The sequence below is a fragment of the Tasmannia lanceolata genome, unplaced genomic scaffold, assembly GCF_043159265.1.
Source record: "Tasmannia lanceolata isolate RefF3 unplaced genomic scaffold, GAP_Taslan_0.1 ptg000036l, whole genome shotgun sequence".
In the NCBI taxonomy this organism is placed as follows: domain Eukaryota; kingdom Viridiplantae; phylum Streptophyta; class Magnoliopsida; order Canellales; family Winteraceae; genus Tasmannia; species Tasmannia lanceolata.
Window position 1 is genome coordinate 4,746,921 of NW_027518713.1, and position 25,528 is coordinate 4,772,448.

Sequence of the window (25,528 nt, forward strand, 5' to 3'; positions counted from 1 at the left end):
TTCGGTGTAGGACTAGATTAATTTTTAATTTTTTTCTATTTTTTTCAAAAATTTTTGGTTTTTTAAGAAAATTTTGGTATGAACAAAATTATGATTTTTTACTACCGAATTTCGGCACATGAACGAAGCTTTGATTTTTTATAACCGAATTTCAGCAGAAATTTCGTTATTTCGGTTTCGGCCGCTGCCGAAACCGACACTGAAATTTTAAACCTTGGTTGCTAGAACGTAATATAATAGACCAACTAATAGTGGAAGGAGACTCATTTAACATCATACAGTGGCTTAAGGGATCTCAAGCCATCCCATGGAGGTTTGCTCAATACATTGACAGGAATCGGGTTCCTCTAGACAGTTCGTCGATTGCCTTCCAGCACCTATGCAGGTCGAGAAATAGGGATGCCATTGGCTAGTAAGAGGAGGGGTATCAAAGGAGAAATTAGGGCTTTTTATCTTTTCCCCCTGGAGAACAGCCAGTTTTTAATATTTAGTTTTCTTTGCCTCTTGTATCGGCTGCTCCTCTTTTCTCATTAATACAATTATTAGACATTAAACAAATGTACACCCCCTTGCGAAGAGCAATAGGTTGGTCAATGTCAGAAAATAATACAGGGATCTGCATTATCCGTAATTTTCATGTAGAGGACATTAGACATAATGTGCATGGAGTCTCACGAAAGGATACAATCATATAGGATCTTCAACAGAGGCAGATTATTAGGGGTATGGGATCTGGTCATTGTCCAGCCTGGATATTGCTCATTAGAATCATGGTTTTAAATTTCGGCTGAAACGAAACAAAACAGCCGAAATATTTAGGTTTCGGCCAAGGCCGAAACGAAATTCACATGAAGACATTTCTTTACAAGATTTTGGTGAATGAAATATCGGTTGAAATGATCTGAAATTTCATTTTTAGCCTTTTTTTACAAAATTTCCGCCGAAATGTTATAATTTCCACAAAAATATGCGAAATTTCAACTGAAATCACCGAAATTTACACCGAAATTTTAGACATTTCGGTCGAAATTTTTTAAAAAAAGAAATCATTAACATATTTTTACATGATTTTGGCCGAAACCGAATTTCGGTTGCGGTGGTGGCCGAAACCGACATCAAAACCGAAATTTAAAACCTTGAATAGAATGGCACTCCATAGCCTACTTTGAGGGTGGCACCTCCAAGCCTTCTGTGGGGGAGTAAATAAGAAACCGTTCCAATTATAAGGAACTTTTTACCTCATGATGGATCAAACTAGGATAGGGCATCTCAAACCAGAGTGAAACAACATTCAATCTACAAAGAACAAAGGTGAACAAGAGAACCCCGATCAACCGACCAACTTTCCAAGCCATGGCAGAGGAAGACAGAATTAGTTCAAAATGAAAGGAAGAGGCTAGAAATCTTCATCCATTGAAATAGAACAAGCCCATCTCCAATACGAGTAATCACCACCTATTGCTTCCAAACTCTTATCATCCAATTAAAAACCTAAACTCAAGTCTTGTGGAGAAAATTTTCAAAAAACGATCCATCATAAGGGTTGTAACGGCATACGGGATTACCAAACGTTCATTGCCATCTGCGACAAGCTTGAAGAGGGGCGACAATGGAGATAAAAGTGTCCAACTCTACAAGCTTTTATGAGCCCAACAACGGTTTTAAGTTTTAACACCAATAGACTATGAAGGGAGAAGGGGCATGAATCAGGGCCTCCAACCCCTACGAGAACATCTCCTCAAGTACGGCTACATACCCCTCGAAAGTCAAAAGGCTCAACAAATGGATAGGATTGATCCTGGTGCAAACCTAGGGTTCGCAGGTGACTTTTTGGGAATTTAGGAGCAATAAAATGAGTTCGAATTCAATAAAATCAGCAACATACATTCCCAAATCTGGATAAACATGACGTGAATACTCAAAATCAGCAAAGGATTTTAGAGAAATTCTACGCTGGAAATCTCAATCATCAATAAAATTTAAATTACCCAAACCATGTTCCATACTATATGTCCCAACAAGACTAAACTGTAAATCTGTCACAATAATTAGGTTTAGGAAATGCAACCAGTATGACCTGCAAGATGTTTTAAGGGGTGATGATATGATGGGTGAATGGTAAAATAAGCTAGGGGTTGTGAGCGAAAAGGGTAGGGTCGATTCGGGTAAAATAAGGATATAAGGACTATATTGGAACGGTCCAAAGGAATATGGAAGTATGCGTAGGTCGCCGAAAATGAAAGTGAATGTGTTTTGTACCTAGGAATAACGTGCTGGATGTCTAGCCACGATCGTTTGCTGCACGATGTGTCCAAGGGAGGAAAGAAAGCAAGCTAGAGAGAGGGAAAGGGTGGAGATAGGGTTGCAACTCGAGTCAAGCGGGTCAGGTTTTCCAGAACCCTATCCTACCCAAGAAGCTATCTCAAGTCAGGTCGGTAAGGTTTTTTTTTTTAAACCCAAGATTCCTAAACCCGTCCCTACCCAAGATAGTTTCTCGGAGAAGGGTCAGGTTTGGGTTTTCAAAATTCTCAATGCATGTATGTTGAACTCGAAATTTTACCCAAAAAAAATGGATAAAGGTAAAGTCCCTTAGTAAAAAAGAAGAAAAAAAGAGAGGCGGTGGTTACGCATTGTGTTATTCCTAAAAAGCAAAAGAGATAAACACAAAGTTAAGATACTTTAGTAGAAAGGAGAAAAATCCACAACTAAGGGAAAAGAAATCCCTAAATTTAAGGGAATAAAGTAACTCTCGCAAAAGAGGAAATAGGCCATCAACTTTCAAAAAGGGAAGTTACATAACTCCCCACAAAAGAGGAAGTTGTGATCATGGAATCCTAGATAAGGGATGAGGTGGCACCCACAACGGCACCAAGAAGGGAAACTTGAGATTGTGAAGTGAAAGGGATGAGATGGCACTTGCCAACTACTTCAAAAGACCTTTATAAATAGAGAAAAGATCCTTTGGAAGTGGATCTGATCCAATCCTGGGGAGAAAAAGCTACGGGGATCTGATCGGATCTTTTGGGGAGAAATAGCTATGCGAAAGGAGAAACATAAGATAAGAAAGGTGAGAAGATTTGGCTAACAATACCTTTTTCTTTCTTTCTTTCTTTTGCAAATTTTCTCTGGGGGAAGAAGACCTTTCTCTTTCATGAGAAGGATGCAGAAAATCCCTTTAGAATCTCTTCCAGAGACTTTCTAAAGGTCCCTTTAGGATCTCTTCCCAGAGACTCCCTAAAGGAAGATGACTTTTCTCTTCCAGGAGAAAGATGATAAAGACAGCGGTTTCCCCCCAAAAGATAAAGACGGCCGTTTTCCCAAAAGAAAGAAGAAAATCCATTTAGGATCGCTTCCCAGAGACTTCCTAAAGGGAGAAGACCTTCGCTTCCGGAAGAAAGATGATAAAGATGGCGGTTTTCCCAAAAGAAAGAAGACCTTTCTCATTCGGGAGAAAGAAGAAAATCCCATTAGAATCTCTTCCATAGACTCTCTAAAGGGGTCCTTTTAGTCTTCCCAGAGAGTTCCCAAGGGGGAAGACCTTTCTCCTCCAAGAGAAAGATGATAAATATGGCGGTTTCCCAAAGGGAAGATGAAGAAAGTTCGGGAGGATGAAAGTCCCCAGGACAAAGAAATTCCATCCGAAAAAATCTGTTAACAAAAATCAGATCTTTCTGGAGGATAATTAACTAAAAGTTGTATTTAGAAAAGGAACCTCTTGATGGATAATCAGATGTATTTTCTTTCTTCAAGAAATGTAATTAACGGGCAATAAAGTCGGAAGTATACGATCCCTACCAAAATTAATAAAACCTCTTCTCGCAAGAGGGAAATTTGATCCCAATGCGTTTAATGAGTGTGATTCTCTTTTTCATACATGTGAAATTTGTCGCGAACAATGTACCATAAGTAGGATTTCTTGACTATTGTTCTCTTTAATTTCTTTCATGTTATATTGGCCTGCCAAGTGCCTATCCTTACAAATCATAATTTTGTGTAATATTTCTCTTTAATCTCTTTTTTATTCTTCCTACACTTCCACTCGCATGTAAATTAAAAAAAAAAACCAAATAGAAAAGATGGATTTACAGAGGAAGTGAGAAAGATGACACAAAAATCACTATAAAAGCTGGTTCATGAGCCATTTGAAAAATATAAACTACTATGTACAAAACATCCCACATCGAAAGCCCCAGGAAGATAGGAAGGGCTATTACTCTTGCTATTGTTTCCCATGATAGAGTACACCTATCCAAGCTCAAGCGCTGCTCTGCTTGCCTCCAGCGCCACGGTAAGCCCAATAAGGTTTTGCAGGGCTGTGTTTCAGCATCTTCACCCCATGTGGGTTGTTCTTGTTTGTGAGAAACGTCCCTGCATCAACATCGCGACAGGGTATTCATGACAACAGGTGGCGGACTCAAGGGGGCAGCATCCCCATTTAAAGCAGTAGGGTCCATACTCAAACACAGCAGAAAGTGGTGCTGTCTGGGCCGACGTAGTAATTGTCACAAATGGTGGGGAGCACCACAGAGGAGGGAGGGGAGGGGAGGGGCCAGGATTGGGCAGGTTCTGTCCCTTCTTGGTGGGATATGATGCCTCCATGGCAATGCCGCACTTGCCTGTATTAGTGCCAGCAAGGTTGCGCTCCATACACAGGTACCCAGCATCTCCATAGCTCTCACCCCATGAATTCCTTAGAATCCAGTAATCCAAATCACCTAAATTGACACTGAAATTTTAGACATTTCGGTCGAAATTAAAAAAAAAAAAAACAAATTTAGAATCATATTTTTACATGATTTCGGCCCAAAACCGAAACATTTTGGTTTCGGTGGTGGCCGAAACCGACACCGAAACCGAAATTTGAAACCTTGGCTCAGATCAGCGAATCTGTTCAAGCCCAACTTGTAGCTATGGTTTCCTGCGTTGTGATCGTCGATGAATCGGAGATTATCCTTGAAAATCTCAAACCTCTTCTCCTTCTCGCCCAATCCATTATAGGCCTTCCCGTGTTTGGCCAACCATGTTTCGTAGAGACCCTTCACTTTCTCGTTGCTTCTTCCGACATGCCTCTTGTCACAGCTTATGATCGACATGTCAAGGGCAGACGACAAAGCAACAAGCCACAACAAGGCGGTCACGGTCACCATACGCCCTCCCAAACCCATACCCAAAACGCTCTTCCACTCGCATGTAAATTATTACTGTGGTTTTAGTTTGGGAGAAAAAAAAGTATATGGTGCGTTGGTACGTGATAATAATAATAAAGAATTTTAGTTGGAAATGAAGTATCATAGGTTTGATAGATTCGATTACAAGAACACCTATAAAATCAATGAAACATATCTCAATCTTAAGATCTTTCTGACTAAAGCAACATCGGCTCTTTGTTGTTAAACAAATACCAGATCCATCATCATCGTCAGCAAGTTCTAGTACGCCTTCCCAGTATCAAAACATTGGGAGAAACTTGCAGAGATATGGACTTCAAGCTAATTGAATTATATCATACGTCATCAATTTTCACTTTTCTTTTCTTTTGTTATTTTGTCATCGACTCATCGTCAACGAAAGACACAAAAATTGTAGTTGCAACTCGTTTCGGGTTTTCCAAAACCCTGCTCTACCTACATATACTATCTCAGGTAGGGATTCCTATACCCGGCCCATGATTTTTTCGGGTCGGGTCGATGCGGATAGGGTAAAACCTGACCCAAGTTGCAACCCTAGGTGGAGAATCAAACGAGAGAGAGAGAGAGAGAGAGAGAGAGAGAATACAGTGGATAGAGGGACGGGTTATGGAACCAACCGTAAGGGCGAGGAGAAGAAGATGAGAATAGATGAGATGGAAAAGACAGTGAAGGAAGATGGAGGTAGATAGAGAGGGGGCGGTTACACGAGTCTATACGAGCCTAGCGGGGAAAGAGAGGGTGGGAGAGAGAGGGAAAGAGAGAAGAGAGAGGTGAGGCCTACATTGCAGCCAAGAAAGAGGCTATTCCACAATTTCCAAAAGTTCAGATGACTTCCTTCTTTTTGGTCTTTTATATGGGCTGAGGAATTGCACACTTACTAAAAATAGTAAGTCCGTGCTTACTGTGTTTCACATTAGTGATGTGTGGGCTTTGGCTTAAGTGATTGGTAGGCCTTGGAAAAAAGGTGAGAAATGCTGGTCATATGTTGAGGTGGACATCCCCCACATCTAGGATAAAAAATTATAACTAAAAATAAAAATAAATCCCAAACAACAGAACTAAACAAGTCTGATGAATAAAACTAACTAAAATCAAGTCTATGGCTGATGGATCACATTAGTTTCCCCCATGTCGGAAGAGCTTAATTCTGTTGAGCAGAAGTCCCAACATGTCGTATCACATCCTTACGTAGTCGCCGCAATTGTACTGTATCCAACCATGAACACTCGAGTAGATAACGCCCTCCCCAACGAATGAGGTATCCCCAATGAAATCCATGGCGTATCTATGTCGATCGAACATCTATATCATAAAATCCAAAAGGTGACGAAATGATGATGATTATAAACTCTGATAAATCTCCAAGTATTGATGATGACTGTCTCCAGTCACGGATGGGTATTAAAGAGGGTATGTCGTCAATAGAGCCCATGGGCTGTAGAAGTTCTCTCTTAAGCTGGTCAACAGTAACCTCATTCCCATTAATACTCAGTCACAGCTCTCTAACACCTCTCAATGTACCTCCTCGATACAGCGGTGTCGGCTTCGGCAATTCCTTTCCAAGGACAGAATATAGATGTACAGGCTCAAATCTCGTAAAAGTCCTGACTATAGGGTTATACATGACACTGTTGGGAGTATGACTGTGAATGGACAGACCCTGCCATGGGTCACACAAGTTGTTCTTGCATTATCCTCATCAAGTATGATTTCATCATGTTTGCCTTCACAAGGTTGCTCATTTGTTCCCTCATGTGGAAAACTTTCATTACAAAGACCATTTCCTTCCTCTAGGCCAATTCTACCCTCATCATTTACTAGTTTTGATTGGTTAGTTTGAGGATTGAATGTCGTACATGGGCAATCGGGCAATCGGTGACTCCACTCCACTTGAAACATTTGAAGGTAGCACTGTGTGGTTTGGGTCTTAGACGTGCATGAAGCGTGTTCATCTCACCTAGAGGTAGTCTCGTGGCACAACTCTTAGGAGGAAGATTGGGCTTCAAATGACTAGCCATGGGATCACTAATAGCTGAATTTGTAAGGTCTCGGTCAATGTCCTTTCAGCTTGCCTTGCGTTGCACAGGTGGATAGGCTGGTTGTGTATTCCTAGTAGTCCTTAAGCCCAAGATGTTGGTTAATGCGATTCAAGATTACTTTAATTTTAGGTATAACGTCTGAGTGATGATCCAACGTAGTCTGAGTGCCTTGTTCCCAAGCCCCCTAGGGTTGGACTCGTCCTTGTCCCTGATGTGGAGAATTGGCTTTATAAGCCATGGTTGAAAGCGGAGGATAACTTGAGATGCAGGACAACCCTGCGGACTCTGGAAAGATATTTAAGACACCTAAACAGAAATAAAATGGCACAATGCCAAGTAAATGACACCTAAATGACCTAGGACAGATCCAACAACCTAATTGAAATACAGGTGTGACAACCCAAGAGGGGGGGTGAATTGGTCAATTAAAATTTTAGGCTTAATTAAATGGATTATTAAAATTAAATTACTAATTAAGCACTTATTAATCTAACCCTTGTTCAAATATTCAAGATAATGAAATTTAGGGTTTAGATATTACTTTAAGCTTAATTACCCTAACCCTTGTTTTAATAAAACATAAATACAAGAAAGGATAGAGTTTACCAATTACCACAAAGTGCAAGAGATGAAGGAGAAGAGAAGCAACCACAAGGAACACACGATTTATAGTGATTCGGTCTATCACAAGACCTCTACTCTTCCAAGTTTACCTCCTTGGGATCTTCACTAAAATATGAGATTTTTCAACGGGCGAATCTCCAAGCCGTACACCAACTCCTTCAACTCCAAAGGGGACACACCATTTTTGCACGAAGCCTTGCCGAGGGGGCACACCCTCTTACAATGATTCACCTTTGTTAACGGGCCGAATCGAAGACCCTCAAGAGCAAATGAAGAAAATGAAAGAAGAACTCTCTTGCCTCTTAGATAGGCGGATTAAAAAGTTTGATAGCTCACCAACATTCCAAGGAAAGATAAAATGTAAAGCCTAAGGAGTTCCTCTTAATAGAATGTGCAAATGCAAGTTCAAAGAGGTTTAGCTTTTGATGAAATGGGTTTTGCTCAAAGAAGATATGATTTGATCTTTTTAAAATATTCAAAAGCTAGTTTAGATAGGTTTTAATCATGTATATATAGTGTATTTGAAAATATGACCGTTTGGGGATAAAACTGTAAATAACTTGGTTGAAAAAGTCAACGTACGAAAGCCCCAACGGCTAGTTTGCCTGACCGTCGCGGTCGACCGACCCCATGGCGGTCGCCCGCAAGGGCTACCTGTTCGCTCAAAAATTCAGCTCAAAAACCTATCTCGGTTGACCGACCCACGGCGGTCACCTGCCCAAACTCATAACGGAATGGTTCTGTTGAAACAGAACCCATTCCGCGGTCGCCCGGCTTGACCCGGTCGGCCAGCCCGATAAATTTCGAGATGCCCTGGAATTTCAGGTTTCATCTTGCGGTCGCCCGGGACACCCCGGTTGACCGGCCCTGTGTAAAATTCCATTTTAACATTAAAAATCAGGGGTTTTTGTGCCATGGTCTTTGGGCTTTAGTTCTAGGTTTTCAAACACATTTTTTGGTGTGTGTATTATTTTCAAAGATGTAAAAAGTTATGTATGAAAACCATTTGAAAACTTTTTGAAAGTGCATTTAACATAAAATCAAGAGGACTCTACATACATTCTAAAAATAAGAACCTTGAGTCTTCTTGGAATGTATCAACTCCTTTGCACTTCCTTAGACTTCTTCGGCTTGAGAGAACATCTTGAACTCTGTCTTGGCTCTTGTGACTTGTCCTCCAATTTTCAATGCATGTTGAGGTACATGAGGTGTCACCATGGCATGTTCGACTCCAAGCTCCTTCTTGACACTTGTTAGGAACTTGTGGAATCTTCATGATAGGCTTCTTGATTTGAACATCTTCAAATGAGGATGTCTTCACTGTAAGTGCAAGCTCTTGGTTCCTTTGCTCCTTGATCCACAAGCCATGTGTTGGAAAGAGTTGTGTAATGGCGATTATGACATGAAATTCTTGTATACAACACAACATCTCAAAGCAACACATTAGTCCATAAATGCTAATCAATTTGTATTTGTTAGCATCAAAACAAGAGGTAAGGTTAATGATTTAGACCCATGGGAACCCTTGGGCTTACACTAATGATGCCCCAACGATTAAGATTGAATAATCTAGACTCTAGCAGGAATTTAATTGAACACTTGATGTGCGCTAGATGAGCTACCTAAGACCTACACTTGATGTTAATCAGATCTAATTCTGATACCAATTTGATGTGAACCTCTCTCTGATAATACTACTTTAATGCAAATCCAAGGCTCTAATACCAAATTGGTGCAAATCTAGGGTTCGTAGGTGACATTCTAGGAATGAAGGAGCAATAAAATGAGTTCTAATTCAATAAAATCAGCAACATGCATTCTTCAATCAAAATCAACAAAACTTTTAAGAAAATCCTAGCTCAGAAATTTCAATCATATATACGTCATGATGCCTATAAAAAAAATACTATAAGTCCTGATAAAAAGTTATTAATTAAAAATCAGTCATCAAGAGTTAATCCGTGCCAATAATCAGATCTATAAAATCCAACTAGTATGGCCTACAAGATGTCCCAAGAGGTGAGGATATGATGGATGAATTGTAAAAGTAAGGTAGGGGTAGTGTGAGACAAGGGTAGAGTCAATCCGGGAAAAATAAGGGTGTAAGGAATATTAGAACGGTCCAAAGGGGTTGGAAAATATGAGTAGGCTACTGAAAAAATAAAGTGAATATTCCATACCTGGGAATGGCGTACCAGATGTCTAGCCTTGGTCATCTACTGCAAGATGTGTCCGAGAGGGGAAAGAGAACAAGCTAGAGAGAGGGAAAAGGATAGAGAATAAAGCATGGGAGAGAAAAGAAAAGGGATACAGGGACAGCTTATGAACCCAACTGTAAGGGTGATGGAAAGAAAGAAGAAGAGATGGTAGGAGAAAGAGACTGAAGGAAGAGATGGGAGATGTAGGAAGATAAAGGGGGGCTGCTACAAAAGCTGAGAGGGAAAAGAGGTGTGGGGGAGAGGGTGAGGGAGAGAGGGAGAGAGAGAGAGAGAGAGAAGAGAGAGGGGAAGCCAACTTTGTGGCCAAGCGGGAGGCTTTTCCACAATTTTTAAAAGTTCCCAAGGCTTCCTTCTTTTGGTCTATTATATGGGCTGAGGGGTTTTGCACTTGCTAAAAATAGTAACTCCATGCTTATGATAAATAGTAAGTTTGTACTTTGCATTAGTTATGTGTGGGCTTGAGCTTAAATGATGGTAAGCCTTGGGGGAAAAGGTGAGAAAAGGTGGTCCATATGTTGACGTAGACATCACCCACATCTAGAATATAAAATTCCACGGTTTTTAAAAGTTCCCAGGGCATCCTTCTTCTGGTCTACTATATGGGCCGAGGGGTTTCGCACTTGCTAGAAATAGTAACTCCATGCTTATGATAAATAGTACGTTTGTACTTTGCATTAGTTATGTATGGGCTTGAGCTTAAATGATGGTTAGGCCTTGGGAAAAAGGGTAAGAAAGGTGGGTCATACGTTGGTGTAGACACCACCCACATCTAGGATAAAGAATTATTACTAAATATATAAATAAATCCAAAATAAAGAAGTAAACAAGTCTCTCGTGAAAAAAAAAAACTAACTAAAATCAAGTTATGGCCGATGGATCGCACCAGATCCTCGATCAAATGGATTTGGCACCGAATGGATGCTTGACTGGATGACAAATGCTCATTCAGTGCTGCAAATGTTACAAAAAGCCAAAAATAGGGAAAGGCACATGATAACAAGATAAAGATGGATTTTGCTAGGCTTAGCCATTTCCATCAATTATAAACTGGGAAAGAAACCATGTTATCCACTTAAAATTCTTCTTAATTTCCAAGCCCAACTCAACAGATTTCTCTTATTCCACATAAAGTTTCACATATCAGCCATCATCTAACACCTTAAACAAGTAGCACACTCTATAACCAATTAAAACACTAAAATTGTAACCAATAACCAACTAAAATTGTCTAATTATTTAGTCTTTTACTCATTGAATAAACCAAACATAAAGTTAGATAATTTACAACTGATCAGTACCAAAGGACTTGCCAACTTGTGGTCTCTACTATCATTATGCTCATTTTGTTTCTCTAAAATCATATTGAACTTGCCAACTTGTGGTCTCTATTATCATTACACTCTTGTCATTTCTCTAAAATCAAATTGAGTAAAGCAGCAACTAAATTTTTTTATGTAGGTGGCAGCAACTAAATTTTTAATACTATGAAAGTGAAAAATAAATATTTAAACAAACACATCCCACAACCAAGTGCAGCATAAGTTACATAGAGGCCAAGAATACGGACTGGCACGTGACAACAAGATAAGATAATTCTCTAGTCTACTTTCACTTCTTTCAGTCATAACCAAAATTGGGAAAAAAAAGACCATGTCATCCGCCTAAGATTCCTCTTCACTTCCAGGCCCAAATCAGCAGCTTTCTCTTATTCTACACATACAAATTCATAACCAAGTAGCATGATTTGTAACCAATTGCAAAACTAAATTTCTAACCAGTCATCAATTAAAGAACACTAACATGAATTAAGATAGATAAAACACTGTATATGGCAAAATTCACTATCTACATTTTAGAAAACGTTTCCACTGCATTTCAAGAAAAGCTTAAATAAATATCTTACACTCAACATCCCATTTGAAGCAGATATAAACATATAAGAAGCACAGAAAGAGAAAATAAAATTTGCAGTAAACCCACAAAAGTAACAGAACAGTCAACTCACATTAGAAATGGAACCACTCCCATTTGAAAAGGCGGCCGCACTTTGAGCATTATCCAAGTGCTCATCTGGCAATGGTTTTTCCTCCAAATTCCCAGTTGTGTTTGATAGTTTCACTTTTTCCAAATCTCTGTGATTCTCAATTTTTCGTTCCTCTCTCAGATTTTCTTCAATAATCCCATTCGTATCCCTAGTATCCTCCACAACCCGATCCTCGAATCGCCGTTTCTGTCCCATCCCTTCCGAAACCCTAATCCGTTTTTCTCCCTTATCAGATTGCTCATCAGCCCCTCCGTGGTCTTTCCTCTTGTGCGTATGCGAAGAAGACCTTCTCTCCACTGATTCTTCACGAAAACCTCTATCTCGATCGAGAGAAACTCGAACCCTTTCTCCGCTGCCTTCACTCAGGTCCCGGTCGTGCGATCGCTCGTGCTTTGGCTCGTGATAGTGGGTATAATCCTTGGATCGATGGTCTCTGTGCCTATCATCCTTCGAATGACGAGAAGACGAAACCCTATCTCTGAAACCCTCGTTGTAGTTGTCTTTTGAGGAGGGTTTCTCGTCCCGGTGCTTCTCGTCTTGGCGCCGTTCTTCGATCTCTCTGGTTCGGTGCTTGTGACCGGGTTCTCGATCTCGATGGCGATCAGAGTCGCGGTGCTGATCTTTGCTCGATTCTCTGTCTCGCTCGTCTCTAGGTTTTCGGCTCGATTTCTCCCTCTCGTGAACCCTTTCCATCTTTCAGGGTTTATTTTACTTTCGGTTTGCTTATTTTCTCTTGGAGGGGAGGGATTTGTCAAATTACAGGACGAGAAGAGACTACTACCCCGCCTGCAAAAAAATGTGGAAGAGAGACGCAGGCCAGAAGGTTTTGGGGATTGGGATTTGTTTTATAAGGGAAAAAAACATAGAGGTGAAACGAGTTCTAACTTCTAAGTTGGTTTTAAATTTCGACCGAAATCCGAAATTTCGGACCGAAATAAATAAACCGAAATTTGCCGAAATTCCGAATTTCGGCCATCACCAAATTTCGGCCGAAATTTCAGAATTTCGGTTAATTGTAATTTTTTTTTTTAAAAATATGTTACAAAATTTCGGCCGAAATTTTGGAATTTCAGTCCGAAATTTCGAAATGAATTAAATATTATTTTTTAATTAATACCAAATTAAATATTATTCTATAGGATTTTCTATGTCTAAAAGGTTGTTGTTTTACAAAGTTTCTAAAATAAGAAACTTTCTATTCTTTCAATCTTTATCATTCATCAACTAAATCTAAGATTCAATACCATCTTATCCTTATCCCAAAACTTGGCTAAATGCTCCATGATACCATCTCCACAGTTTTCTCACTCTAAAAGATTTATGTTTTATAAAGTTTCTAAAATAAGAAACTTCTAATTTTTTAAATCTCCATCCTTAATCAACTTAATTTAAGATTCAATACCCTCTCATTCTCATCCCAAAACTTTGTTAAAAGCTCGTTAGCATCATCCTTAGGGTTTCTGATGTCTAAAAGATAGTGATTTTATTAAGTTTCTAAAATAAGAAATTTCTATTTTTTCAATCTTCTTCCTTCATCAACTAAATCTAAGATTCAATATCACCTCATCCTCATCCCAAAACATGGCTAAAAGCTCATTGACATCGTGCTAGGATCTCCTATCTCTAAAAGATGGATGTTTTATAAAGTTTCTAAAATAAAAAACTTTCTATTTTTTCAATCTTCCCACATTATCAACTAAATCTAAGATTCAATGCCTTTTCATCCTCATCTCGATACCGGGCTAAAACCTCCTTGACACCATCTTTAGGGTTTTCCATGTCTAAAAGATGGATGTCTTATAAAGTTTCTAAAATAAGAAACTTTCTATTTTTTCAATATCCATCTTTCACCAACTAAGTATTAGATTCAATATCATCTCATCCTTTTTTTTTATGGGCAAGCTGGGGTTAGGCAGGGACCCCGACCAGATATATTAGAAAGAGGGGAGAAATTACAAAGGGGGGGCACATGGGCAGCATAAACAGCAAAAAAGAAGCAAAATTAAACAAAGATCTCCAACAATCTTGCCGATCGGGTAATTAGGAGCCGCCAGGGAGAAACTGTAGGAGGAGTAGAGAGGACCTGCATCAGGTCTCATGAATTCACTGCCCCTAGCAGCAACAGAAACAGCCCACAAATCAAAAGCTCGATCATAAACAACAAGAATCATGGGAATAATCATCTCAATCGAGGATAGCAAGTACCCAATGAATCTTGAAAAACAAGCTCTACAAGCCGGGAAGGAATGCCCATGACCTCTATGTCCATCCCTTTGCAGGGGCATTCAGGCTTGGATAGATAGTCAGCTGGCTGGTTCGCTTCTCTCCATATATGGGATACCTTCCAGTTATGGAACTCTTGAAGACGTCTTATTATTGTATTGAACAGAGATTTAGCTCGCCAGGGGCAGTCCCAGCTCCCATTCAGAATCTTCACAGCTACCATCTAGTCAGACTCAATCCAAATATTACTGATATTCAGGTTTCTCGCCAACTCAAGACCATAGAATATTGCATCCATTTCAAGAATATGAATGGGTTTCAAATCAGTATTCAAGGAGAAACAGCCTCTAATAGTCCCTTTATAGTCGCGAAGGATACCTCCAATGCCAGCAGCGTCCCCTTTCATAGACGCATCAGAGTTTAGTTTTATCACGTCTCCACCCGGTTTCTCCCATTGGCAGAATTGAAGGGAGGAGTTGACATCGAATAGGGGGCATTTGAATTGTGTAGCAAAGCATAGATTTCGGTGACCCGATTCATCTGACAGATTGAGGAATAATACTCTGTTTCTAATGGTGCTAATGATCCATCGAAGAATGGTTTGTTTGTGAGTGCTAGGATTACCATGAATTCTGGTGTTTCGCTCAGCCCATATGAGATATATGGTAGTCCCGAAGGCAATGCGCATGGCAGTGGCACATTGACCACTACCTTTGAAATGGTTTCTTATCCAGGCTTCTTCCTCAGATAGAGAATTCAGGGGTTTTCTTTTCTGATTGAAACGCCGGAGGATGGAGCTCCATATCCATGCAGAATAACCACATCGAAAGAAAATATGGTTGACAGATTCTATGTCTGAATTGCACAGGAGACATTTGGTTTCTCTTGAATTGCCCAAGAAAAGTAGCCTGTCACGAGTGAGCAAACGGTTTTGAACGGCCTGCCAAGCAGTGAAGCTATGCTTTGGCACATGGCCTTTAAACCATATGGAGGGGGCCCAGATTGCCTTGGGCCGCAGTATCCGGATGGAATTCTAGGCTGATTTCAGGGAGAACTTGCCACTAGGTTCAGGTTTCCAAACAGGGTATGGGTCATCTTCATTTGTAAGAGCAGAGCTGATAATTAGGTTTAATTCTCCACCCCCAGAATAGTCGAGGTATTCAGCCCATATTCCATCCTCCATCAGCGAACTAATGGTAGTATTGAGAGGGATTGAGTTGATCTGAGGATCTTCGAAAGTTCACTGAATCAGAGCCCCAGAAGGGTGCCAAGGTTGACACCAAAAATCAATTCCAGCACCATTTCCAACCGAGTAGCAGACATACCTCATAGCAACAACTTTGATTTGGAATATGCCCCTAGCACCCCAGGATGGGTTGGATGGATTTTTCATTGTCCAGAAGTTCTTCCTTTTGACATATTTCCAATGGAACCAATCCGCCCAAGGGTTGCCCTTAGAATTCAAACATCTCCACAGGCATTTTAGTTGGAAAGCCTTGCTAACCTCATAAATACTCCGGATACCTAAGCCACCTTCATCCTTGGGGGAGCAGACATTATCCCAGCTGATGGGGTGATATGAGTTGACTAGGGATGATCCTGCCCAGACAAATTTTCTCATAATTTTGTCAATTTCATTGAGGACTCCCATCGGAAGTCTGAAAGCAGAGGACCAGTAGACACTGAAAGCAGAGGACCAGTAGACACTAAAAGAATTCAGAACAGATTTTATAAGCTCCACCCTGCCAGCCCTAGATAAGAACCTGTTTGCCCAGGAGGCAATCCTCTCACGGATTTTAGATATGAGGGGGATACAGTCGCCACTGGTTAGTCTACCATAAGTCAGGGGCAATCCTAGATACTTCATCGGAAGGGCTCCTTCATTCATCTGCAGCACCCTTCTAATAAGACCCTTGAGCCTATGATTACATCCAGCAAATATAATCTCTGATTTATTGAAGTTGGCCTCCAGCCCGGTGCAATTTTTAAATCTGTCAAGACATTCTTTGATCTTTATAGCATTGGCAACAGAGGCATCCGCAAAGAGCATGACATCATCTGCATAAAACAAATGGGAAATGGGCAGATTTTCTGTAGAGAAAGGGGATGTGAGAACACCAGAACTGATAGCTTCAGTAAGGATACCCGATAAGATTTCCATAATGAAACAGAAGAGGGTGGGGGACAGGGGATCTCCTTGTCTGATCCCATTGGTGGCTTTGAAATAGCCCTGAGGGCTCCCATTGAGAATGACAGCAAATGATGGGCTGCAGATGCACTGTTTTACCCACCTACACCACTTCTCATTAAAACCCATTTTTGCCATGTATACAAGAATGGCTTCATGAGACACCTTATCATAGGCTTTTCTGAGGTCAATTTTGATGCAGATTGCAGGTTTGGCATTTTTTTCGATGGAAATTATGAATAACATCCTGCGTCAGTAAGATGTTATCATGAATCGATCGCCCTTTTATAAAAGCTGATTGGAGAGGACTAATGATACCATTCATAAAATGACGGATCCTATTGGCCATAATTTTAGTAATGATTTTGTATGAGAAATTGCAAAGGGCTATAGGGCGGAACAAATCAGGGGAAGCCGCATCACTACATTTAGGAATTAGAGTGATATTGGTAGAGTTTACCTCAGCCAGAAGGGTATCATTTTTGAAGAAGTGTTGAATGGCCTTCACAACGTCAGCACTAATAATGTACCAGAATTTCTGATAGAATTCGCCGTTGAAGGGGGTTTCCATCCATTCCGAAAACCGTAGCTTTGATTTCCTCCTCACGGACCGGGCTGGTTAACCAATCAACTTCCTCCTGCAAAAGGATTTTGGAGGGGGTGGGCAGCAGAGACGTCTCACAATTGTGCCAGAGTTGAGCAGGTTTTGAAAATAGGATATCATGATGTTTTCAATCTGGGAGTGATCAGTAGTCAGGTTACCATGAACATCGAGGAGACCCCCAATACTATTTTGATTTCTTCTCGCATTCATAACAGAGTAAAAATAAGCAAAGTTTGAGTCACCCAGGTTTAACCATTGCACTATCGCATTCTGCCTGCGCATGGATTCTTCCATCCGAGAGACTTTGAAAAATCTCTCCTTGAGAGAGGATTCTCTGCTTCTAAGGTGTAAATCAGTTGGATTAGATGCTAAGGCAATTTGAACATCTTCAAGGTCTTGCTTAACAGAAGGGGCAATCAGATTAACCCTCCCAAATTTTGTTTGATTCCAAATCTTGATAGCCTGTTTAGTATTTTTAAGTTTCTGAGAGAGACGGAACATGGGATTACCTTTAGAATTGATACTCCAAGCTCTTTCAACACATTCAAAGATCGAGAGATCCATAAGCCACGCACTAAAGAACTTGAATGGCTTCTTGATCTCATTATGTCTCTCGGCGAGATGAATAATTAGGGGGGCATGATCATATCGATAGATAGCAAAAGAATCTATAAGAGTATTTATCCATTCGTCATTCACCAAGGCTCGGTCCAACCTTCTCAGCTTAAGCTCGCTAGTTTTAGGGCTGTTACTCCAGGATAAAGTCTGACCCATACATTTGAGATCATGGAGGGAGCAGCAATCAATGCACTCATTGAAATCAGCCATCTCAATCCTGTTTGGTTCAGCTCCTCCCACACTTTCTTCAGCAAACCGAATTACATTGAAATCCCCCAACACCATTGAAATCCCCCAAGGAATTCTGTTAGTAGGAGCTATAGAATCGAGAGAATCCCAAAGAAGTCTTCTTTCATTACCAGAGTTAGTCGCATAAACAAAAGTCAGAAGAATGGTAATATTGTAATGAATGAAAGTAACTTCTGTATGCACGTGCTGTTTAGATTCATGAAGAACATTAACCCGAATCTGACTCCTATCCCAGACAATCCATATTCTGCCTTTAGTAGTGAAATTGTAGTTGGCGTGACAATCCCAATTACCATGAATGTCACTCACGTAGGATGTAAGTTTGTCCATGTAAGCTTTCGTCTAAGATTAAATATCATCTCATCCTCAACCCAAAACTTGGCTAAATGCTCCTTGACACCGTCTCTAGGGTCTCTTATGTCAAAAAGATGGATGTTTTATAAAGTTTATAAGATAAGAAACATTTTATTTTTTCAATCTCCATTCTTAATCAACTAAATCTAAGATTCAATACAGTCTAATCTTCATCTCAAATATTTGCTAAAAGCTCCTTGACACCATCTCTAGGGTTTCCTATGTCTAAAAGATGGATTCTTACAAAGTTTCACAAATAAGAAACTTTCTATTCTTTCAATCACCATCCTTCATCAACTAAATCTAGGATTAAATTTCCTCTCATTCTCATCATAAAACTTAGTTAAAAGCTCGTTGACATCATCTCTCGGGTTTCATATGTCTAAAAGATTGATGTTTTATTAAGTTTCTAAAATAAGAAACTTTTATTTTTTCAATCTCCATCATTCGTCAACTAAATCTAAGCTTCAGTATCATCTCATCCTCAAACCAAAATATGGCAAAAAGCTCATTCACAACGTCTCTATGGTCTCCTATGTCTAAAAGATGGAAGTTTTATAAAGTTTCTAAAATAAGAAACTTTTTATTTTCTCAATCTCAATCCTTCATCAACCATGGTTTAAAATACCGGTTTCGGTCCCTAAGAAAATCGTAATTTCCGTCAAAATTTGGTAAGAAATTAAAAGAGTATTTATTTAATTTCCAAATTTCGGACCGAAATCCTGAAATTTCGGCCGCATTTTGTAACAATTTTTTTTTTAAAAAAAAAGTCTCAAAATGAAATTTCAAAATTTGGTATTTAGCGAAAAATGGGATTTCGGGAAATTTCGGTTTTGGTCCCAACCGAAATTCGAATATTTGGATTTCGGTCGAAATTTAAAACCATGTCATCTACTAAATCTAAGATTCAATACTATCTCATCCTCATCTCAAAACTTGGCTAATAGCAACTTCACACCATCTCTAGGGTTTCCAATGTAAAAAAAAGGATGTCTTATAAAGTTTCAGAAATAAAAAACTTTCTATTTTTTCCATCTTCATCGTTCATCAACTAAATCTAAGATTCAATTTCCTCTAATTCTCATCTCAAAACTTGGCTAAAACCTCGTTGACATCATCTCTAGGGTTTCATATGTCTTAAAGATTGATGTTTTATAAAGTTTGCAGAATAAGAAGTTTATATTTTTTCAATCTCCCTCATTCCCCAACTAAATCTTAGATTCAATACAATCTCATCCTCATTTCAAAACTTGGCTAAAAGCTCCTTGACATCATCTCTAGGGTTTCCTATGTCTAAAAGATGGATGTCTTAAAAAGTCTCTAAAATAAGAAACTTTCTATTTTTTCAATCTTCATCATTCAACAACTAAATCTAACTGGAAAGTATTTTATTTTTCAATTTTCAATCTTCATCATTCAACAACTATTTTTTCTCCACTTGGAAGTATTATATTTTACCAAAAAGAGAAATTTCTCCGCGAAATTTCCCAAATTATAAAGATCAATCCACTTGGAAAGAGTGTTTCTTTCTGGAAGAATTTTTCTTCTTCTTCTCTTGCAAGAGCTTAGATCCAACTGGTAATGGATCCTTAATCCTGTTTTGGTTGCAACTTGTCGTGGGTGATTTAGTCAACCGATAAATAAGGTTATTAACAAATCTTGGCTCAGGTCAGGGTCTTAAGGTAATGGATGCTCTCGGTCCCTCATCTCCTGATGGTTCTGATGGGGATTCCCTTCCTCATCAGTTTGGAGGTTTAACCAACTGGTCCCCGGGGCTTCATCTTGTTTAGAACAAGGAAGGGGCCATGACAGCCAACACTGAAGAGGAGTTGGCTCATGAAGGAGCAATATCTCAGAATCCTGAGATATGCAGCTCCTCCGAATCTGACCTGGAAACACTCTCATTTCCTCAACTGGTAAAGCTCAAAATTGACTCCACGCCCTCCCCATCTAGGTCTCTTCAAAAGCTTCGTACCCAAATTTCCAATGGGGAGCTCAATTGCATTGAAGCCTCAGTTCATGAGAAAATGCAATTTTTAAAAGCTGTTGATAAGGAGATTCAACTGTCTTCCTCCTCAACTAAGAAGAAGAAAGGTGCGAAAAAGTCAAGGAAAATGGCGAAATCCCATATTAAGCAGCACATTGAAGATGGAGAAGACATTTTCGCCTCTTTCGATGACCGTTTGAAGCAGCTCTTGGGTAAAACCAAATCTTCCATTTCTGAAGATGAACTCTGCATTCAGCACTCTGAAAATCCAAGTTCAGAAGAAGAACACGAAACCGCCATCCTGGAAAACCAGCAGTTTTTGGTTACTGCTGATGGGATGATGGAGCAGTGCTTTCCCTCTCTTGTCACCTGCAAGCCCTCTCCTCCATTAAATGCAGCCCCTGAATTGTCTGCATTAAATGTATTGGGAGGCAAAGATGGAAAGGCCAGCTACCTCCTTACCTTGGGAAAAGAAGATAAGGGTCGTGCTCCCTCTGGTGAGCATCCTGCTAGTGGGCCATGCCTGCAAAGTAAACCTGCAGCCTCTCTTACTGCTGGGCAAGATGAATCAGTATTAAATGCAAAAGAGCCCCAAGTCAGTTCAGCTGATACTCCCAAGCCAAGTTCGTAAGATGGAATCAAATCCCAGCTTTCCCACCCTCTCTTGATTCAAATTAAAGAGAAAAGTGACGATAACAAACCTTGTCCCAATGATAACCACCTCACATCAACATTTAGTGCAGTTGACAGTGCCTCTGCAATGAAGGAAAACCCCTTTTCTTCTCCAAAGTCTAAAGGACGTAGCTTACCTGCAGATGGAAATTTTGAGCAGCAAGTTTCTGACCCTTCGAATCCCAATGAAAGTCTTATTGGCCTTGGTCCTACACCCTGTTGTGTGGTTACTGAAACTGGTCAGCACCTCTCCCGAGAAGGTCAGAATAACAAAGGGAAAGAAGCCATATGCAAGGATGGACTCCCTGATCCTCTTCTCACAGGATCCTCTGCTGGACACAAGTTTGCTGGTTCAACGTTGAACTCTCTCCCTGAAATCCTTCCTCCTAGCACCATTCAAGGGCAAAATCTCAGAATCAAAGATCAATCTTTCATTGCATCTGCTAGTACCTTTCCTGGAAATGGAAATCCGACCCAAAACTCCCCATGGAAAGCTCTTTTCTCAGAACAAGTTGCCCCACCAGTTCCTTCTACCCCAACACCAACAAATCTTGATTTTCTTATCCCAAATGAAGATGAAGTTACGAACCTGGAACTAGATATTAAAGATGAAGAAACGGAAGAAGCAGAGATCAAATGGTCAAACTGTCTTATGGGTTACTTCTTAGGTAAGAGACCCTACTTCATTGCCCTTAAGGAAAATCTCTCCCGCAAATGGAAACTCAAGGGTGACTTTCAACTATTTACCCTAGAAGAGGGTTTCTTCCTGTTTCAATTTACAATCTCAGAAGATTGCACCCGTGTTCTTGAAGAGCCGAGCCATAGCTATGGAGGACGGCCTCTAATCCTCCAAAAGTGGTCCCCCAACTCCTCAATTGAGAGGAAAAAGATCCAGGAAATTCCCGTATGGGTTCGACTTCCGGGGCTCCATTTGAAGTTCTGGACGGCACATATCTTAAGCCGCATTGCAAGTATCATCAGGAAACCTCTCTATATGGACTCCCACACAGCCGAATCCACGAGATTAAATTATGCCAGGTTGTGCATTCTTGTCAAGGCAGGTAACTACCTTCCTGACTCTATTAATCTCAGATCCTCCTTGGGTGTTATCTCTCAAAAAATAGTATATGAATGGAAGCCAGAGGCTTGCAATGTTTGTTTGGACTTTGGCCACAAGACTAAGGATTGTCACCTTGAGCAAAATCATCATCCCATCTCTAAACAGGTTTGGAAACCGGTTCAAAGAAAGGAAGAGTATCAGTCAGCTCCTCAGAAAGTTTCAAATGAAAATCCTACCAATTCGCGTCCTTCAATATCTTCCCCAAACAGCAGCATCAACTTCAAAAGGGACCCCCTAGCAATACCTTCACCCACGCATGGAAATAGTTTTTCTGCTCTGGAGGACCTAGATCAAGATGGCATTGATCCCTGGCAAATGGTTAAAAAGAAAAAAGGAAAGCCTCCGGTTCTTCTTCTCCGGCCCTCTCCTTCTTGTATTCTGCCATCCCTCTCAAAATTGCCCCCAAAACTCAGTTAAGTTTGGGAATCTATGGTGGCGGTTCTTTTTGGATGTCTCCGTCTCTGTCAATCTCCGTATCGGTGGCTGGCTCGTGTGCTCAATTTTCCTGTGTTCTTGTTGGACCTCTTGCCATGATTTTTTTCCTGTGCTTTAGCTTGTTGCTTTGGTTCGTATTTCGTTTTTCTCTTTGTTGGTCTTTTAGCCTTATTTTGTTGGCTTGAGTCTTTTGGTTGTTCCCCCTTCCATGTGTATGGGGGCTTGTCTCTATTTCTTCATGATGTATCTTTTTTCTTATATAATATATCTGGTAGGGGTCCGCCTAACCCCAGCTTACCCATCAAAAAAAATAAAATCTAAGATTCAATATCATCTCATCTTCATTCCAAAACATGGCTAAAAGCTCCTTAACACCATGTCTAGGGCTTACTAAGTCTAAAAGATTTATGTTTTATATAGTTTCTAAAATAAGAAACTTTCTATTTTTTCAATATCCATCCTCCATCAACTAAATCAAAGATTCAAAACAATCTCATCCTCATTTCAAAACTTGGCAAAAAGCTTCCTGACACTATCTCTAGGATTTCCTACGTCTAAAAGATGAATGTCTTACAAAGTTTCTAAAATAAAAAACTTTCTGTTTATTCAATCTCCATCCTTTATCAACTAAATCTAAGATTCAATACCATCTCATCCTCATCTCAAAATTTAGCTCAAAGCTCGTTTACACCATCTCTAGGGTTTCTTATGTCTAAAAGATGGATGTCTTACATAGTTTCTAAAATAACAAATATTTTATTTTTTCAATCTCTATCATTCATCAACTACATCTAAGATTCAATATCATCACATCCTTATTCCAAATAATGGCTAAAAGCTCCTTGACACCATGTCTAGGGTTTACTAAGTCTAAAAGATTGATGTTTTATAAAGTTTCTAAAATACGAAACTTTACATTTTTTCAATCTCCATCCTTCATCAACCAAATCTAAGATTCAATACAATCTCACCCTCATTTCAAAACTTGGCTAAAATCTCCTTCACACCATCTCTACGGTTTTCTACGTCTAATAGAGGTATATCTACAAAGTCTCTAAAATAAAAATTTTTCTGTTTCTTCAATTTCCATCCTTTATCAACTAAATCTAAGATTCATTACCCTATCATTCACATCTCAAAACTTGGTTAAACGCTCGTTGATAACATCTCTAGAGTTTCCTATGTCTAAAAAAGATGGATGTTTTATAAAGTATCAAAAATAAGAAAGTTTATAATTTTTCAATCTCCGTCCTTCATCAAATAAATCTAAGATTCAATACCATCTCATCATCATCTCAAAACTTAGCTAAAAGCTCATTGACACCATCTGTAGGGTTTACTAAGTCTAAAACATTAATATTTTATAAAGTTTATAAAATAAGAAACTTTCTATTTTTTCAATCTCCATCCTTTATGAACTAAATCTAATATTCAATACCATCTCATCCTAATCTCAAAACTTGGCTAAAAGCTCATTCACACTATTTCTACGGTTTCCTAAGTCTTAAAGATTGATGTCTTACAAAGTTTCTAAAATAACAAACTTTCTATTTTTTCAATCTCAATCCTTCATAAAAAACATCTAAGATTCAATATCATCTCATCTTCATTCGAAAATATGACTAGAAGCTCCTTGGCAACATGTCTAGAGCTTACTAAGTCTAAAAAATTGATGTCTTATAAAGTTTCCAAAATAAGAAACTTTCTATTTTTTCAATCTCCATCCTTCATCAACTAAATCTAAGATTCAATACATTCTCATACTCATTTCAAAACTTGGCTAAAAGCTCATTGACACCATCTCTAGGGTTTCCTACGTCTAAAAGATTGATGTCTTACAAAGTTTCTAAAATAAGAAACTTTCTATTTTTTCAATCTCCATCCTTTATCAACTAAATCTAAGATTCAATATCATCTCATCTTCATTCCAAAACATGGCAAAAAGCTCGTTGACACCATGTCTAAGGTTTACAAAGTCTAAAATATTGATGTTTTATAAAGTTACTGAAATAAGAAACTTTCTTTTTTTTTTCATTCTCCATCCTTAATGGACTAAATCTAAGATTCAATACCCTCTCATTCTCATCCCAAAACTTTGCTAAAAGCTCGTTGACATCATGTCTAGGATTTCCTATGTCTAAAAGATGGATGTTTTATAAAGTTTCTAAGATAAAAAACTTTCTGTTTTTTCAATCTCCATCCTTTATCAACTAAATCTAAGATTAAATACCATCTCAACCTCATCTCAAAACATGGTTAAAAGTTCCTTGACAACATCTCTAGGGTTTCCTATGTCTAAAAGATGGATGTTTTATAAAGTTTGTAAATTTAAAAACTTTTTTTTTTTTTGGTATCCATCCTTTATCAACTAAATCTAAGATTCAATACCATCTCATCCTAATCTCAAAACCCGGCTAAAAGCAGTTTTACAACATATCTAGGGTATACTATGTCTAAAAGATGGATGTGTTATAAAGTTTCTAAAATTAGAAACTTTCTATTTTTTCAATCTCCATCCTTCATCAACTAAATCTCAGATTCAATACAATCTCATACTCATTTCAAAACTTGGCTAAAAGCTCCTTTACACCATCTCTAGGGTTTACTAAGTCTAAAAGATGGATATTTTATAAAGTATCTAAATTAAGAATCTTCCTATATTTTCAATCCCCATCCTTCATCAACTAAATCTAAGATTAAATATCATCTCGTCATCATCCCAAAACATAGCTAAAAGTTCCTTGACGGCCGTGTCTAGGGTCTCCTATCTTTAAAATATGTATGTTTTATAAAGTTTCTAAAATAAGAAACTTTCTATTTTCTCAATCGCCATCTATTATTAACTAAATCTAAGATTCAATAACATCTCATCCTCATCTCAATACTTGGCTAAAAGCTCCTTAACATCATCTCTAGAGTTTACTAAGTCAAAAAGAAATATATTTTACAAAGTTTCTAAAATA

The 25,528-nt window shown here is 39.1% G+C and overlaps 2 protein-coding genes across 4 annotated transcripts in view; both read right to left on the bottom strand.

The window, feature by feature from the left end:
• The window catches only part of LOC143859735 (protein RDM16-like), a 46,862-nt gene extending 33,900 nt beyond the window's left edge, over positions 1 to 12,962 (bottom strand). Inside the window, exon 1 of one of the 3 annotated variants that reach the window (XM_077370390.1) lies at positions 12,077 to 12,962. In XM_077370390.1, the coding sequence (XP_077226505.1) occupies positions 12,077 to 12,808 (732 nt within the window). In that variant the 5' untranslated portion in view covers positions 12,809 to 12,962. The remainder of the gene's footprint in view (positions 1 to 12,076) is intronic. The other 2 variants (XM_077370391.1, XM_077370392.1) reach the window with 2 other exon arrangements.
• Positions 12,963 to 17,145: 4,183 nt separating this feature from the next.
• Positions 17,146 to 18,327, bottom strand: LOC143859708 (uncharacterized). Its single transcript, XM_077370358.1, has one exon. It carries the CDS (start codon positions 18,325 to 18,327, stop codon positions 17,146 to 17,148), a length of 1,182 nt encoding a protein of 393 aa, XP_077226473.1.
• Positions 18,328 to 25,528: the final 7,201 nt, after the last annotated feature.